This window comes from Delphinus delphis, chromosome 1 (assembly GCF_949987515.2).
Source record: "Delphinus delphis chromosome 1, mDelDel1.2, whole genome shotgun sequence".
Taxonomy (NCBI): domain Eukaryota; kingdom Metazoa; phylum Chordata; class Mammalia; order Artiodactyla; family Delphinidae; genus Delphinus; species Delphinus delphis.
The window spans coordinates 6,172,218-6,186,931 of NC_082683.1; the positions used below are offsets into that span (position 1 = coordinate 6,172,218).

The 14,714-nt window shown below is 60.6% G+C and overlaps 1 protein-coding gene across 4 annotated transcripts in view; it reads right to left on the minus strand.

Annotated features, from left to right (window-relative positions):
- Positions 1 to 2,835: 2,835 nt before the first annotated feature.
- Positions 2,836 to 14,714, minus strand: part of RERE (arginine-glutamic acid dipeptide repeats) — a 426,753-nt gene continuing 414,874 nt past the window's right edge. For 3 of the 4 annotated variants that reach the window (XM_060013632.2, XM_060013619.2, XM_060013626.1), the window contains 11 exons: positions 13,465 to 13,627; positions 12,351 to 12,443; positions 11,633 to 11,832; positions 10,674 to 10,835; positions 10,223 to 10,336; positions 8,635 to 9,953; positions 8,317 to 8,539; positions 7,294 to 8,017; positions 6,545 to 6,691; positions 5,905 to 6,085; positions 2,836 to 5,586 (listed from right to left, as the gene is read on the minus strand). In XM_060013632.2, coding sequence (XP_059869615.1) covers positions 5,553 to 5,586; positions 5,905 to 6,085; positions 6,545 to 6,691; positions 7,294 to 8,017; positions 8,317 to 8,539; positions 8,635 to 9,953; positions 10,223 to 10,336; positions 10,674 to 10,835; positions 11,633 to 11,832; positions 12,351 to 12,443; positions 13,465 to 13,627 — 3,360 coding nt within the window. In that variant the 3' untranslated portion in view covers positions 2,836 to 5,552. The remainder of the gene's footprint in view (positions 5,587 to 5,904; positions 6,086 to 6,544; positions 6,692 to 7,293; positions 8,018 to 8,316; positions 8,540 to 8,634; positions 9,954 to 10,222; positions 10,337 to 10,673; positions 10,836 to 11,632; positions 11,833 to 12,350; positions 12,444 to 13,464; positions 13,628 to 14,714) is intronic. The other variant, XM_060013629.2, reaches the window with a different exon arrangement.

Below are 14,714 nucleotides of genomic sequence, written 5' to 3' on the forward strand. Positions count from 1 at the left end.
CGAGGGGTTCACCGGAGGTCACGGTCGTAAAGCGGCTGTCCCCTCCTCACCCAAAACTCTTTGCCCAGGACTGGAGCCAGAGGGGCTGTGTGACATCCTGGAGCGAGCATAGCTGAGGACTGGGGGTGGGGTGGGGTGCGGGACTAAGAAAATTGAAGGGGAGGGAGGGGTCACTCCAAGAGCCACAGCAGAGGGGCCAGATCCCCGATGGGGCTAAAGGCACTTCTAGCTGCTCGTCCGCGCCTGTAACTCAGCAGCATACTTGGACAGTGCGCCAAGGCAACTTCCTCTGCGGGGCCTGTTCATTCATCCAGCAAACATGAAAGGAGCACACGCATCCCCCCACGCTGGAACGTGGTCCAGGAAAGAGGTGCCCGGGTAGGGGTGCAGCGGGGTGCCCGTGGAAGCACAGAGCTGGGTCGGGGCGATGCAGGGGCAGCTTCTTCAGCCTGGGGGCCCCAAGAGACCAAGAAGAAACAATTACACACAGCGGGGAATCTCGCTGAAGCAGCTGAGAGCCCTGCGAGGACCCGGGGAAAGGACCCCTCGGATACTGAGCCCCCCGAGGGCCCACAACGCAGGACAGAGAACCCAGTGAGGGCAGGCGAGTCCCAGGGGAAAGGCCGGGCTGCTCCGTCCACAACGGTAACTGTAGCCCCACCAGGCCCAACCCCGAGCGCCAGGACTCCAGTGACGGCCCACTCGAGCCTGTAGCCGCAACGAGCCCAGCTGGACAGCCACATGCAGCGGCTGCCTACCCTGCAGGCTCATCTGGCTGCCCCTCCCTGGGAGGGGACAGGGAGGCTGAGGGCCCCCATCCCTCAGTGTCCCCACAGGCCCCTGGGAAGGACCTGCTCGGAGCTCCAGTGCAGGACAGACCCACGCACTGGTCTTGGGGCCCCTTCGCTTGACCCCAGGTGTCTGGCTAACCGGTCCTGTTTTGGTTCCATAGCTCCGAGTTCAGGAACACGCCTGCACTGACCGGGTTAGCCGGGAGAGCCTGAGGGTGGTATCGGGGGTCTGTGTTGGTGCCCTCCCACCTCCCTGGGCCTCGCCTGAGGTTGGCAAAGTGTTCGCGGCTCGGATGCAGGGTCCCCGTGTGTCCAGGCAGAAGCACGCGACCCTGGCCCTCCCTCAGCAGCTGTTTTGTGTCCACGATTGCACAGCTGTGCACGCAGCCCTGGAATCTGATGTCTTCTCGGAAGGTCATTGCTGATCTCTCTGCTGTGTATCCTCGCCCTGGAGGTAAGTGGCCTTGACTTACGCAGGTGCTGCCTAAGTGACGTGCCCCGTTCACCTGAACTTACCACGGACAAGGACCCATGTGGCAGCCGTGAGCCCAGCCCTGCCAAGTGCCACTTTCTGCGTCCACGCTGCAGGGAACCAGAGGGGCTGAGCCACCGTGCCCAGGCCGAGGGTCCGCCCACCTACCTACTGAAAACTTCAGCTTCACAAAGGGCACAGTCTACATGAGAGACAGCCCTATACACTACTGACACCATGTATAACACAGATAACTAATAAGGACCTACTGTACAGCTCAGGGAACTCTATTCAGTGCTCTGCGGTGACCTAAATGGGAAGGAAATCCAATTAGGAGGGGAGATATGTATATGCACAGCAGATTCACTTTGCTGTACAGCAGAAACTAACACAACATCGTGAAACAACTATATTCCAATAAAAATTAAAAAAAAGAAAAAAAGAGACCAGCAGAGGTGGCACCTGGATTCCACCCACTCACCCCACTGCCCCATCCCACCTTCTCATCCGTGACCCATGACGACAGTCACATGTGCCTCCCATGGCGCCTGCAGGGCCCTCACTTTGTTCCCCCAACTACCCAAACTGCCCAGCAGGACTCCTGCTGTTGGAGGGCACGGAAGTGTCTCTAGGGCCACTGATGGGTAGGCCACCTGCACCGTTCCGGTTGGCAAAGCTTTCTCATGCCCTAAATTAGGTGGTGCCCGACACGTGCCGTCCCCCAGGCCTTCACCACAAGGCGGACGGACCCTGGCTGGTTTGAGGCCGTTTACTAACAATGAGCACTCGGGGCTGCTCACGCTCCATCATCACGGCCAGACCCCAGATACAGAGGCGCGCATATCAATTTCCAACGGCAGTCTTGAAGCTTCAGGAAATGCCGCGAACCCAACCTGGTGACTGCTGCCCCCTCGTGGCCACACGCACACCCTGCAGGTGACCCGGCGCGCTGTCACTGGGTAAGATTCCCCCATGGGGCTTGGAGGCATCCTCAACCTGGAGGGCACCTCAGCTGCTGAAGGCGGGCTGGGGGTACCGGCAGGCCTCGGCGAGAGGCAGAGAGGGGACAGGCAGGAGGCGCGGCCAGGGGCAGGAGACCACTGTCCTGGCTGGTGGCTCAGACCTCTCCTCAGCAGAGAAGGAGCCACAGGCCCACGCGCCTTGGAGGACGTCCACAAATTAGAGGTGCGGGTCGAACGGCACGGGGAGGAGTGAGGAGGGGGCGTTCTGGTCCCAACGCCATCACCCCGGTTGATGAATGCCCATTCATCAATGCCCACGGATGGGCACTGAATGCCCACTGCCTGGGGAGCCACTGCACGTCCTGACTGTCCCGAGTCAGCAGGCTGAAGCCTCCCCGCGAGGGCGGTGTACCCGCCAGAGAGGCCCTTCCCCCCAGACGGTGCAGACGGGGCTCTCTGGAAGCTGTTTTGGAGGGTAAGCAGTGTGCTGGCAACGCAGAGAACCAAACCATCCCCCTGCCCCTCCGCACCCGGCGAGACCCAGGTCAGAACAACGGCCAATACGCCTCCCCCGCCCACCGCAGGGATGAGACGCAGTCCACGCAGCCGCTGTAGTGTAGCTTGTTTTTATTTATGTCCACAAATATTTCAAAAAAATTACAAAATACTCAAATGGAGAGAACACAGAAGTCACAATTTCTGGGTGTCTACTCTGTTTACACTGTGTTATCTCATGGCAAACTACTCATATATACATTTAGCTTCAAGATATATATAAACGTAGCAAATCATAATGTACACTCCGCTCTGCTGCTGCAGCAGCGAAGTGAAGCTCAACCCGACGACAGTGAACAAGATACACATAAAACACGGAAAAGCAAAACAACTCCAAACAAAGGGAGGAAACCCAAAAGGAGACCAAGGGGTCGGGCTTCAAAGACACCGTGAAGGTCTGGGGCCTCCGACACACGCTGCAGTTGACCAGGTGAGGATTTCGGGTTGTGGGTTTTTAAATGGAAGAATCTCAGTGCTTCACCTGGGGACGTGGGGAGAAAACCAAAACCTAAGGAGAAAACGCCTTCAGACAGTTTTCAAGTACAGACTTCCAAGTACTTCAACTCTCTCTCTTCTTTGGAAATGGACGAGAGAGAGAGAGAGAGAGAGAGAGAGAGAGAGAGAGAGAGAGATAGAGAGAGAGGGAGAGAGGGAGAGAGGAGAGAGGAGAGAGGAGAGAGGAGAGAAAGGAGGATAACTGGGCGGGAGGCGTCGCGTTCCACCCAAAGGGAGAAAAGCAGGCGGGGGCTTCCGTGCAGGAGCCGGGGCAGCAGGAACGCCCGAGTCCAGCAGGAAGGGGCCCGGCTCAGAGGCGTAGAGGCCGCAGAGCGGAGCCGCCCTGATGGCACGTCACTAGCCCCGGGGACACAAACGCCCCTGGCCAACGCGGCCACTCAAGCGATGACAAAGTGTTCTGAGCTTGCCTCCCCCCAAGAAGCTAAAGTTAAGGCAGAAATGGAATGAGAGAAAACGAAAGAAAAAACCTACGAACACTTTCAACAGACAAAACCATCCTCTATCTGTCCCAACGGAAACCGAACGTGGCTTTAGTGGACACTGGAAATGCCCTTGAGGCAAGTGTGAATCCGGAACCTGAATCTGAGCTATCGCCTGCTGGTTTCTGGGTCAAAGCGCCAGCCTCTCGACCCGCCCCCTCTGTGGCTCCGGTCCTGGACACGCTCCACGTCCACTGACCCCCAGGCGGGAACTCCGCGCACCACGGCAGAAAGAGCCCCCGAGAGGCTGAGAGAAGAGGAACAGAAAAGGTCACGTCCTGGCAGAAAGCGTGATCAGCAGGTGCAGAATGTCCTTCCAACTTCCCCACCCTCTGCTCTGGAGAAAGTGCAGCACGCGGGCAACTCAGAAAGCCGAGGCGGGCTCTCTGGGCCACCTGCCCCCAGGTGGAGCTGCCTCTCACTCCACGTCCACGGCTGTGACCCCCGTCCTGCTTCCGGGAGGAAGAGCGGGACGCCAAGTGTCTCCCTGTCCGACGTGGGTCCCTGTTCCTGGGGTAACACACAGGCCGCCACTCGCAGCCGGACCAACTCCGGGATCTCCCTCACTCCAAAGCAGCCTCGGGCCGTGACAAGGATGGCCTGGCCTCACCACAAGAAGATCCAAACGACGACACGCACGACAAAGCAGATTTCTAACAGATCCCTTTGGCAAGCGTATGTGCTGAGTGACTCGCAGGGAATCGTTTTCTTGGATTTTCTAGAATGTTTATGAAATTGTCCAAGTTAATATTAAAAAAGGCAGTTCATTCAGAACAATCAAATGCGTGTGCAGAGAAATCTATAAGGAAATCTACAATCTGACACACAGAAACATGTGCTTTCGATCCCTCAGAGACAGCATGGGGGACATTTAACTCCTGCGCTCCTGGTGCAAGATGAGAGGTTCAAGCTAACAGATGTCTGCACCGCTGGCAAAGCACAGGCTGGGAACAGACAGAAGTGAAAACCAAAGCAGCACAACAAAGAAACGGTTTGTAACACTGTCCCTGCAAACCCCTGGCTGCTCCCTGCTGCGCCCAAACCTAGTCCCAAGCTTTTGCCCGTTTGTAACTAGTAACGCCCATCTGTTCCCTTTAATTAAAGGGATAATTATATATAACTTTTTATTAAAAAATCAACTCTGTATTCTGTCAACAGCTGGTAGGAATTCACAATTAGTGACATGGCTGGAAAAAATAGATCAGAATAGTAGTTTATGGAAGAAAAAAAAGGCTGTTCTAAAATTATTTATTTACAGACGTAAAAAGCCATGCGCAGAACTTCCTCAAATTATGAAGATTTCCTACAATGTATTAAAATAAAAGATTTTTTAAAAATTACAGCTCTTGGATTCCAAACTCATACGCTGCCTATCTGCAAACCTTGTGGGTTTTGGAACACACGCAACTGAGTGTGTCTGCACGCACAGTGAAGGGTGTGAACTGGTTCTAGCACCTACTGAAGAAATCAAGGAAGGAAAAGAAAACTAAAGCCAAACCCCAAGATTGCAGGGGAGCTTTCTGAATGTTCAGTCCAGTCCAGGCCTCACTAAGTTTCTGGGGACTGTCATGCAGGGAGACCCAAGCCAGTCTCGAGGAATCCTCTCTACAAACGAACACTAGTATGCTGAGACGTTTTTAGTTGTGGGGTTTTTAAATATATAAAGAAATCTTTAGAAGATATTCTTTTTGCTTTTGCAGCTCCTATTGTATGTAAAAAGTCCTGTTTCTCCCCCAAGAATTGGGGTTTCCACAGCCAGCGTTAACAAATAAATAACTTATAACTGCTTGTCACCTTCCTTCTTCAGTCGACTGAAAAGAGAGGGTGGAAAAAAAAAAAAAGGAAGAAGTAATCAGCGTCAAGCCTGGGTAGGCCTGCAGCTGGAGGGCCCAGATGCCCGGGGCAGCCTCCACACTGCTGACCCCCGCCCTGTCTCCCCTCCTCAAGACAGCTCCACAGTAGGCCCAAGAGGCAGAGGGGTGGGGGTGAGCCGAGGGGGAGGGGGAGGAGTCCGGCGCTTGTCGACGGGGGTTGGGGGGCGTGTGGGTGCAGCCAGGAGGGGCAGCAGGGGGTGGGGGACCCACAGGTCGGGGAGGTGGGAGCTGGCCTCCCTCCCAGCCCCTCCTCACCTGTAATAATCTTCCTGACTCGGGAGGTGGCCACCATGCATGTGCGGGTGTCCGTGCAGCCACTGCTGCTCCATGGCCAGTCTCTGCAGCTCCGCCGACTGGGCGTGCATGGCCTGCAGCTGGTGGGCCGCCGACATGGGGGGTGGGATGGCCGCAGGCAGGTCTCGGGGGTAGGGGGTGCCTGGCAAACACAGAACAGCCTCTGAGACGGGAAGGCCAGGATGAGGCCGGCAAGGAGCTCGGATCAGGAGGGAGCTTCCCAAGGGGGCGGGCAAGAAGCCACCTCACCGGCAGGGAGCACCGGAGCAGAGCCCCCGCCCGCCTGCAAGAGGGAAGTGCGGCTCCCGGACCCCCTGCCCCTGGGCCCCGTCCTCCTCAGCCTACTGACTGTCCTCACAGAGGCCTGCCCTCAGCCCTCCTCTGAATTCGGCACTCCGCTATCTCTTCCCTGCCCACCATCGTCCCGGCTCCTGATACACGTTTATACCCCTGACCCCCAACTCCCTGGGAACAGGGGTCTGCCTGCCCAACACTCAGGAGATATGTGCTGAATACATGAACGAACGGGGACGTCGCGGCAGACCACCCCCCCAGCTCTGCCCTGGACCCCATCCCACCCCTTCCCCAGGCGCGCTCTTACCAAAAACTGGATGGCGAAGCATCTCGTGCTCATGGGGGGGCTGTCCAAGCAGAGGGCTGGGGAGGGTGCCAGGGGGATAGGGAAAGCGAGCCAGGTGCGGGCCAGCAGTCAGGGGGTCAACCAGCGGGTGAACTGGGCCTGCTGAACCTAGGAAAAGGGGCAGAAGTGCACATGCAGGCGGTGCAGGGCTCTGGGGGGCCTCTCGCCATTTGCCCTCGTTGGCAGCAACTCCCAGGGACCTGCTCCTCTCCACGGCTGGCTTCTGGTCACCAGGGCCACCAGCAACCCCGACCCAAAGTAGCTGTCACCCTCCGTGGCCTCCCCGCCCCTACAGCGGAGCTCTGGAGAGCCGCAAAGTGAAGAGCTGGCCACGGCTTTCCTTTCCTCTTCCTCTCCCTCCCCCTCCCCCTCAGCGCCCCCACAGGCAGAGCCTCCCCAACCTCGCTTTGTCCAGGACCCTGGATCAGCAGAGCCCGCCTGGCCGACTGCCCAAGGCCCTCCCGTGGCCTTCAGGTCCACAGGAACCCCAGGGCCGTTCCAGCCCTGCCCCAGCCAGCATCCCTCCTCCCAGCTCAGCTGGACTGGCACCCTCCCCAGGGCTGCCTCCCGGGCCCTTCACCCACAGGACCCAGAGGCGGCCAGCAGAGCAGGCGCTGCTGGACGGGGGCTCACTAAGCCCCGCTCTCCGCAGACCTCTCAGCCGCGCCCCCCGGCAACGTCCTCTGCCCTTGGCCCCCTGGAGTCCCCACCTTGGTGGAGAGGGTCCTGCTGGTGGAGGTGGAGGTGCGAGTGGATGTGGGAGTGCTGGTGGTGGTGCGGGGTCACGTTGAACATCTGCAGCCGCGCCAGGGGGTCGCTGGTCAGTGAGGCCATGCGCTCAGCGTGAATGCGCTCGGCCGCCAGTCTGTCCGGGTAGCTCATTTCGGGCCGCAGCTGGGGGCCCGCCAGGGCCAGTCTCTCCCTCTCCAAGGGGTTCAGGCCAGGGTGGAAAGACGCGAAAGGGTGGGGGCCGGCGGCGGGGGGGATGGTGAGGGCGCCGTGCCGGGCGAAGTGCTCCATGGGGTTGGCAGCCGGGTGCAGGGGGTCCAACTCTGGGGGCTTCACCTCGAAGCCCGGCTTCATCCGCTCCCGCAGCTCGCGCTCCCGGATCTCACGCTCCCGGATCTCGCGCTCCCGGAGCTCCCGCTCGCGGATGGTGGGGTCGACGTTGTAGAGGCCGGGCATGTGGTAGGCCAGCAGCGGGTCGGTGGGGTTGAGGGGCACGTAGAAGGGGTGGTTACGGTTGGTGGGCGACATAACGTGGGGCCGGGCGTACTCGCTCAGAGTCCGGAGGGCCGGTGTGTCGGGCCCGATATACGGAGGAACGGCCGCGATGGTGGTGGGCGGGGGCTCGAAGGAGGGCCGCATGTGGCCGGGACCACCGAGCTGGGGGTCGCCGAGGCGGCCTTCATGCGCAGAGCTGGACGCCTTCTGCTAAAGGAAAAGAGGCCGTGAGGAATGGGCGTGTCCGGCCGCCGGCCCAGCCAACTGGGTCCCCCCGTGCCCCAGACCCAGACCCGGACCCGGCCCAGCCGAGGTCCGGGCCCTGCAGTGGCGGGGCACCCGGGGCCCGGATGGGTCCGCATATCTGGGACACAGAGGTAATGCGGGTTGCTGCCGAGAGGACGCCAGGCGGTGGCGGCCCACCCCCGAGGCGAGCGTGGGGACCAGCCCTCGGGAGCCGCCCCCCCCCGCCCCCGCTCCCAGCAGAGCAGGCTGCCCGCCCAACTCACGGCCGCCCGCTCCGCCTCGCGCTCCCGCTCGCGCTCGCGCTCGCGCTCCTTCTCTTTCTCCTTCTCCCGCTCCCGCTCCTCTCGCGCCTTCTGCTCAGCCTCCCGTTTGGCCTTCTCGATGGCCTCCTCCCTCTTCTTGGCCAGCTTGGACCCCGCCAGAGGCATGAAATACAGGTCTGTCCGCGCACATGAGTTGTAACCCCGGTCCAGGTGTTTGTAGAACCTGAAAAAGGCCCGGGTCTCGCTGGGGTCCCTGCCGAGGCCCCAGGTGCCCAGCTGTCCCTGCCCCGGACGTGCCCGGTTCCCGGGGACCAATACCTGGCGGACTGGCTGGCGTGGCTGGGGGTGTCCACCACAGTGGGCTCAGGGGACGGGCTCCGAGGCAGGGGAGGAGGGCTCTCGGGCTCCTCAGCTTCGTCCAGGGCCTCTTCCTTGACCTGGACGGTGGGGAGTGGGCAGGCTGCCCCCCCAGCTACGCTGCCTCCCGCAGCGACGGGGGCAGAGCAGGGCGGCTGGGCCGAGGGGCCAGGACCCGCTGGGGGGGTGGAGGTGGAGGGGCAAGTCGGAGGGGTGATGGGAGGAGGGGCTGCGGGGGCAAAGGGGTGCTGGGCGAACGGGGGCTGGGGGGGCACCTGGTGGAGGCCCGCGGGGGGGTGGGAGGCAGGGGTCAGGCTCTGGCTCTGGGTCAGCACAGGGGGCTGGGCGGGGGAGGAGGGCAGAGGCTGGCTCTGGGGCATGAGCTGCAGGGGAGGGGGATGGGCCGAGGGCGGGTGGTGCGTGGACAGGGAGCTCAGGGGCTTCAGGGCCGGAGGGGGCGGGAGGTTGGCGTTCATGGAGAAGGGCGAGGGCCCCGAGAGGTGAGGCGGGTGCTTGTGGGCCTGGGGCGCCGGCAGCTGGGGGATGGGTGTGGTGGGCGGGGGCTTGATGTGGGGCATGGCCAAGGGCGCAGGTGGCAGGGGCTGCTCCCGAGGGGGCTGCGGGGGCTGCAACGCCGACTGAGAGGCGGGCGGCTGCAGGGAGGCGTGAGGGTGGGCCGCCGCCTGGGAGGCCTGCGGAGGGAGGCCGAAGGGCTGCGGGGGGCCTGGGTGCTGCAGCAGCGGCCCGGCCTGGAGGCCATGAGGGCCGGGCGGGCCCTGACCATGCAGGGGGGGCTGGGGGTGGGGCGGGCCCGGAGTGGCGCCGGCCGGCCCGGTCAGCGGCTGCAGCGGGGGGTGCGGTGAGGGCAGCCGCTGTGGGTGCAGGGCAGGTGCCTGCTGGACATGGGCGTGGGGAGCGGGAGCTGAGGGCGCCTGCGGCTGGGTGGGGGGCTGGGAGGTCGACGGGGAGCCCTGTGACGGGGTGGTGGTGGCGGGCGTGGGCCCTGGCGTGGGCGGCTGGGCGGTCCCCGGCGCGGCCGACGAGGGAGCTGGAGCGGCCCCACTGGGAGCCTGTAAGGCCGGGGGCTGGGCCTGCAGCATCTGCTGCTGGGCCGAGGAGTCGGAGTCGCTTTCGTTGTCCTGGGGGCTGGGGATGCTGGGGGACGTGCTACGATTGTCCTGGTCGATGTCTTTGGGGTCACTGCTGCCCTCATCGTTGACGCTGCGGCTGTCTGAGCTCTCGCCCTCGCCTTCGGACGGCGAGTTGGGCCGGCTGATCTCCTAGGGCCAGAGAGGGGAGGCGGACGCTCTAGGGGGAGCTGGGGCGCCCTCTGCCCGGCCGCACAGTGAGGTTTGGCAGATGAGGCAGCACGCGTGGCTCCGGGGACCACGGGTCCTGCCCTGACCCGGCCAGTCTCGGGGGCCGCTCTCTAGGCCCCTCCCTGGGAGACGGGACACGACCTCTGCCCAGGGAGGATCTGGGCTGGGGCTTCTCAAGGGACATTGGCTTCCATTAGCGGTGACGAGCGCGGCTCAGCCACAGATCTCACCTGGGTCTTTGTCTTCTTGGAGCTGGTCCTGTCGGCCTCGTCCGTATCAGAGGCCACCTTCTCCCGCTGGCGCTTGGTGCTCTTCAGAGGGGACGAGGCTTCCTCCTTCACCTTCTGAGGCGGGAAAGCCCACAGGGAGACTCAGGCTGAGGCAGCCTCGGGGGGTGCGGGTGACAGCTGCTTGCTGACGCCTGGCCCCCCGCACGCCACGCTCCCTCCCCGAAAACAAGAAAGCTCTGGAAGGGGCCAGTGTCTGGGGATGGGAAACTCAAGGCAGAGGTGGCCCCCAGAGGTCCGTGCTGGGAACCGCGTGGACCCCCATTCTCCAGGCCCCAGGTCAAGGCACTGCTGGTGCCCAGGAGGCTCCACGAATGACTGAGGGACACGGGGAAGCTGAGCACCGACTCCAGCAGCCCGGGTTTCAAGGGGAGGGTGGGCCCCAGCACCTCACCTTGGCCGACTTCTTCACCGTCTCTGCTTTACTGTCGTTGCTGGAGGTGCTGGCAGCGCTGGGGGAGTTCCGGCCGCTGGAGCGGATGTCTTCATTGATGGGCGAGGCGCGACCATCAGGGCTGGCTGGCTGCTTCTTCCGACCACTGCGCAGTGTAGACATCTGCCCACCCCAACCGGAGGCTGGTGAGACTGGGCCCCAGTTCCCACACCGGCCACCTGAGCCCCAGTCCCAGGCAGGAGCCTCCAGAGCAGGTCCACCAACAGCCTCATGGCAAATCCCAGACCCTGGCCAACCACGGGGACCCCTGGCTGTCCCTGGTCACCATGGAGCGAAGAAAGGAGGGGGTGAACGGGCGGATTTACATGGAAAAGAGGGCGATTCTCAGCTTACACCGGAAGCGCTCGTCTCCAGGGACTGTCCTGAATGAGGCGAGCCTGCCTGAGGGCAGAAGTCGGGAGGGCAGCCCTACTCCGTGAGCTACCCCGAGGGACAGTTACACCTAAAGTCAGTTTTAAGTCACCTCACCCTTTCTGTTTGCTCCATGTTAACTGCCCGCTCCTCCCACCAGATCCAAACACACACACTTGCTGATTTCACCTGACAGGATGGAAGTGACCCAAAGAGATGAGCTGTCAAATAATGCGCTCAGCTCCTAAAACCACCAGGCCTTCAGCAGGTTTCTGCAAAGCCATGGGGGCTCGGAAGAGACAGGGGTACAGCAAGTCACACTGGTCTACCAGCTCCCCAAGGAAGGTGCAAGGGAGGGAGAGAACAGAGAGCTCTTCCCAGCCCCACAGGCAAAAAGCTAATTAATGCCTTCGGGCAAATCATTTCACCTTTGGGGGGTCTGCTTCTCTACCCAAAATGAAACACACCTACCATCCTCCTCCTGATGGGCGCAAGCCCCCAGCAGGAACCTGGAGAAGCAGTCTGGCTGCCTGGCCATGGGGACTCACCGAGCCACGACTCCGTCGTGTCCTCATGCTATGTTTCCCACTGGGCCCATCGTCTTCCTCTTTCACAGGTTTGAACATAAATGGTGGGGGGTCCACGGGCTTCTCAATGGGGGGGAGCTCGCCGTATTTCTTGAAGTGAATGCGGCAGTCTGTACAGAGCAGGATGTTCTCCCGGCCCCCGTGGTGCCAGTCTTTGGAGGCTGTGCAAGGGAAGAGGGGCGGGGGGGTGCCAACCTCGACAACCAGCGCCCCTGGGGACAGGCATCGGAGCAGGGAGGCCCTTCCGTGGGCTCAGCTGACCCCAGCGTCACGAGAACCATGTAGCGCTGAGCTTGGACAAACACCTGTCACCCAGACCACAGAGGTACTAGTGTCGCCGTGCTCTCCCCTGCAAGGGAGAGGACTTCAGGCCTGCCCACCACCCGCACCTCATCTCAGGAGACCCAGGAAGAGCCGGCAGCAGGCTCCCAGGGAACACAGGCCCCGACCCTGAACAAGCCTGTCCTACCCACTGGTCGGCACTCCATCCTGAACGCTAACAGGAGAGTCAAGTAAAACAAAGATCTTCAACTTTCTAAGTAACCCTGAAGACAATGCAAATGTCAAGTCAATGACCGCCCAGACAGGCCTCCAATTCGACTCCCCGAACGTGCAGAGCCGGAAGTGGCCGAGCCCGGCCGTTCCAGCGCAGGCGCCCTGCCCACCAAGCCGCACTTACTGGTGCTGAAGCAGTGGCGGCAGGCGTAGCCCTTCAGCTCCTGCTCGCTGTCCTCACTGTCGAAGTCATCCTCACTGGCTGAACTCAGGTCCACTGGGAACGATGGGCACGCAAGGGGGTGGTGGGAGACACCGTCAGCTGGGCCAAGACTGGGACCACCTGTCACCTCTGGCCTGTCCCAGGCTCTGAGCCAACAGTCAGGGTGGCCCAGCAGGCCACAAAGGACCACTCTGAATGAAGAACTCGTGTATGAGCGGTGATACCCGAGGGTCTGCCCTGCCACTCCGCGGGGGGGCTGCTGTCACGCCTCAGTCCCGGGGTGGCTGGCACCGATGCCCACAGCTGGTGGACGTGAACAGGGCCAAGTGCACCTGCGACGCCCTCCCTGACACCCTGAGGAATTCCCTCTCCAGCAAGCCCTAGCCCCTCCGGCCCTACTGGATTACTTCTTGTTTGCATGAGCAACATAAGCGACCCTCAGGCTGAGTGCCCTGGGCCAGGGCAGAACCACAAGGCACTACTCTAGTTTTCAGAGGTTAAGAAGGTGTGGGCTTCACTGTCATATCAGATTGCAAGTCACAGGGGACAAAGAGGAGAATCCCAATAAAGCAGCAGGAAGGAGAAGAAAACATTCATCTGACCGCACTGCAGCCACAACACAAGTGCAGTACCCCCTCGGCTACGGGGAAACGTCCTCTGGGTCACCAGTAACGCCTCAGGCCAAGGCCAAGAGTTACATTTTTGTAAAAGATGATGTTGAGTTTAAGGAAAATCTAAATGTACGAATAGTTTGCAAAACTCTCCCTACCAAATCCCCCGAGTCAGTGAGACACTCAGGTCAGGCTTTGTACTTCCCCCCATCTCTCACACACACACACACACACACACACACACACACACACACACACACACACACACACACACACACACACACACACACACACACACACACACACACACACACACACACACACACACACACACACACACACACACACACACACACACACACACACACACACACACACACACACGAGCTGTGCCAGGGATGCGCACGAAAGCAGGCCCACCCACAGCTGCGACACGTGCCTGCGTGTGCACAGCCCCCACTTACAGAATTCACTGGACGGGGGTCTGGAGGGCGTGTTGACGGGCGTGGATGCAGTGCGGGTCTTAATCCTCCTGAACACGGCCTGCCTGCGGTGCCTGCGGTGAGCCCGGGAGCTGGCTGCTTCCGGGGTTTTCTTCCAGTAGTAATAGAAGGTGATCAGCTCTCCCTGCATGAAAGAAGGGACGGCTGTGAGGGAAGCACCCTCGCCCCAGCACTGCCTCTTGCGCTGTGAGCAGAGGCTGGCTTTACGACAGCTGCCCGGAGGCCCGCACTCCCTCAAGACACACCTGCAGAGCTGCCAGGCCACTGGGGCCAGCCCCTTGGAGCGTTAACTTCTAGACATCAGGAACATTCATCTGCTCAACAGGTATCTGCTGGGTGCCTATGTGCAGATGCCGCCACTGCTCTAAGCACTGGAGGTGCATCAGTAAATCACTGACACAAAGGAAGACCCCTATCCTCCAGCTGTGTGTGTGTGTGTGTGTGAATGGGTGCACACACACAGGATGATCTCTTCACAGCGTTTCAGTGAATCCACAAAGGGGCGACACGGAAATACCCGGCCAGTTAGACCATTCCAGAAACCAAAGCAAACAACTGAGGTGGCAGGAACTGGGGCCAGGAGGAAGGTCAGGAAGAACAGACCCCAAACCCAGGCAAACTGCTCTACAGCCGAATGCCCACCCCGGACAAGCCAGCACTGGGTGCTGAAGGCGAGACCGGGGCCTGGCGAAAAAGATTAAGAGTGGACACAGCACACTGTGGCGCTGGGTGGAGATGAAAGGCCACATGTCACGAGGTCAGTGTTTCAGGCCAAAGGAGCGCCTTGTTTCATGCATGGCTCAAAAGAAAGGGAGGCAAGACATCTTTCTAAAAAATACAGCAAGTGGACATGAGTCCAAGTACAACTTGAAAAAAAAAAAAAACAAGAGCATTTTTGGCACTCCCAGCCCCAAGGGGCTCATCTGGCACACCGCATGTGTACACACACGGGTGGGGGTGGGGGATGGTCGTATGGTGTGTTCCACTAACACTGGCTGACAAAAGACTGTTTTCTTAAAACAAACACCCCAAGATGAAGTGCCTCTACTTGGAATGTTTAAAAAACAGTTAAAACAGACTTCCCTGGTGGTACAGTGGTTAAGAATCTGCCTGCCAATGCAGGGGACATGGGTTCCAGCCCTGGTCCGGGAATATCCCATGTGCCGCAGACCAACTAAGCCTGTGCGCCACAACTACTGAGCCTGCGCTCT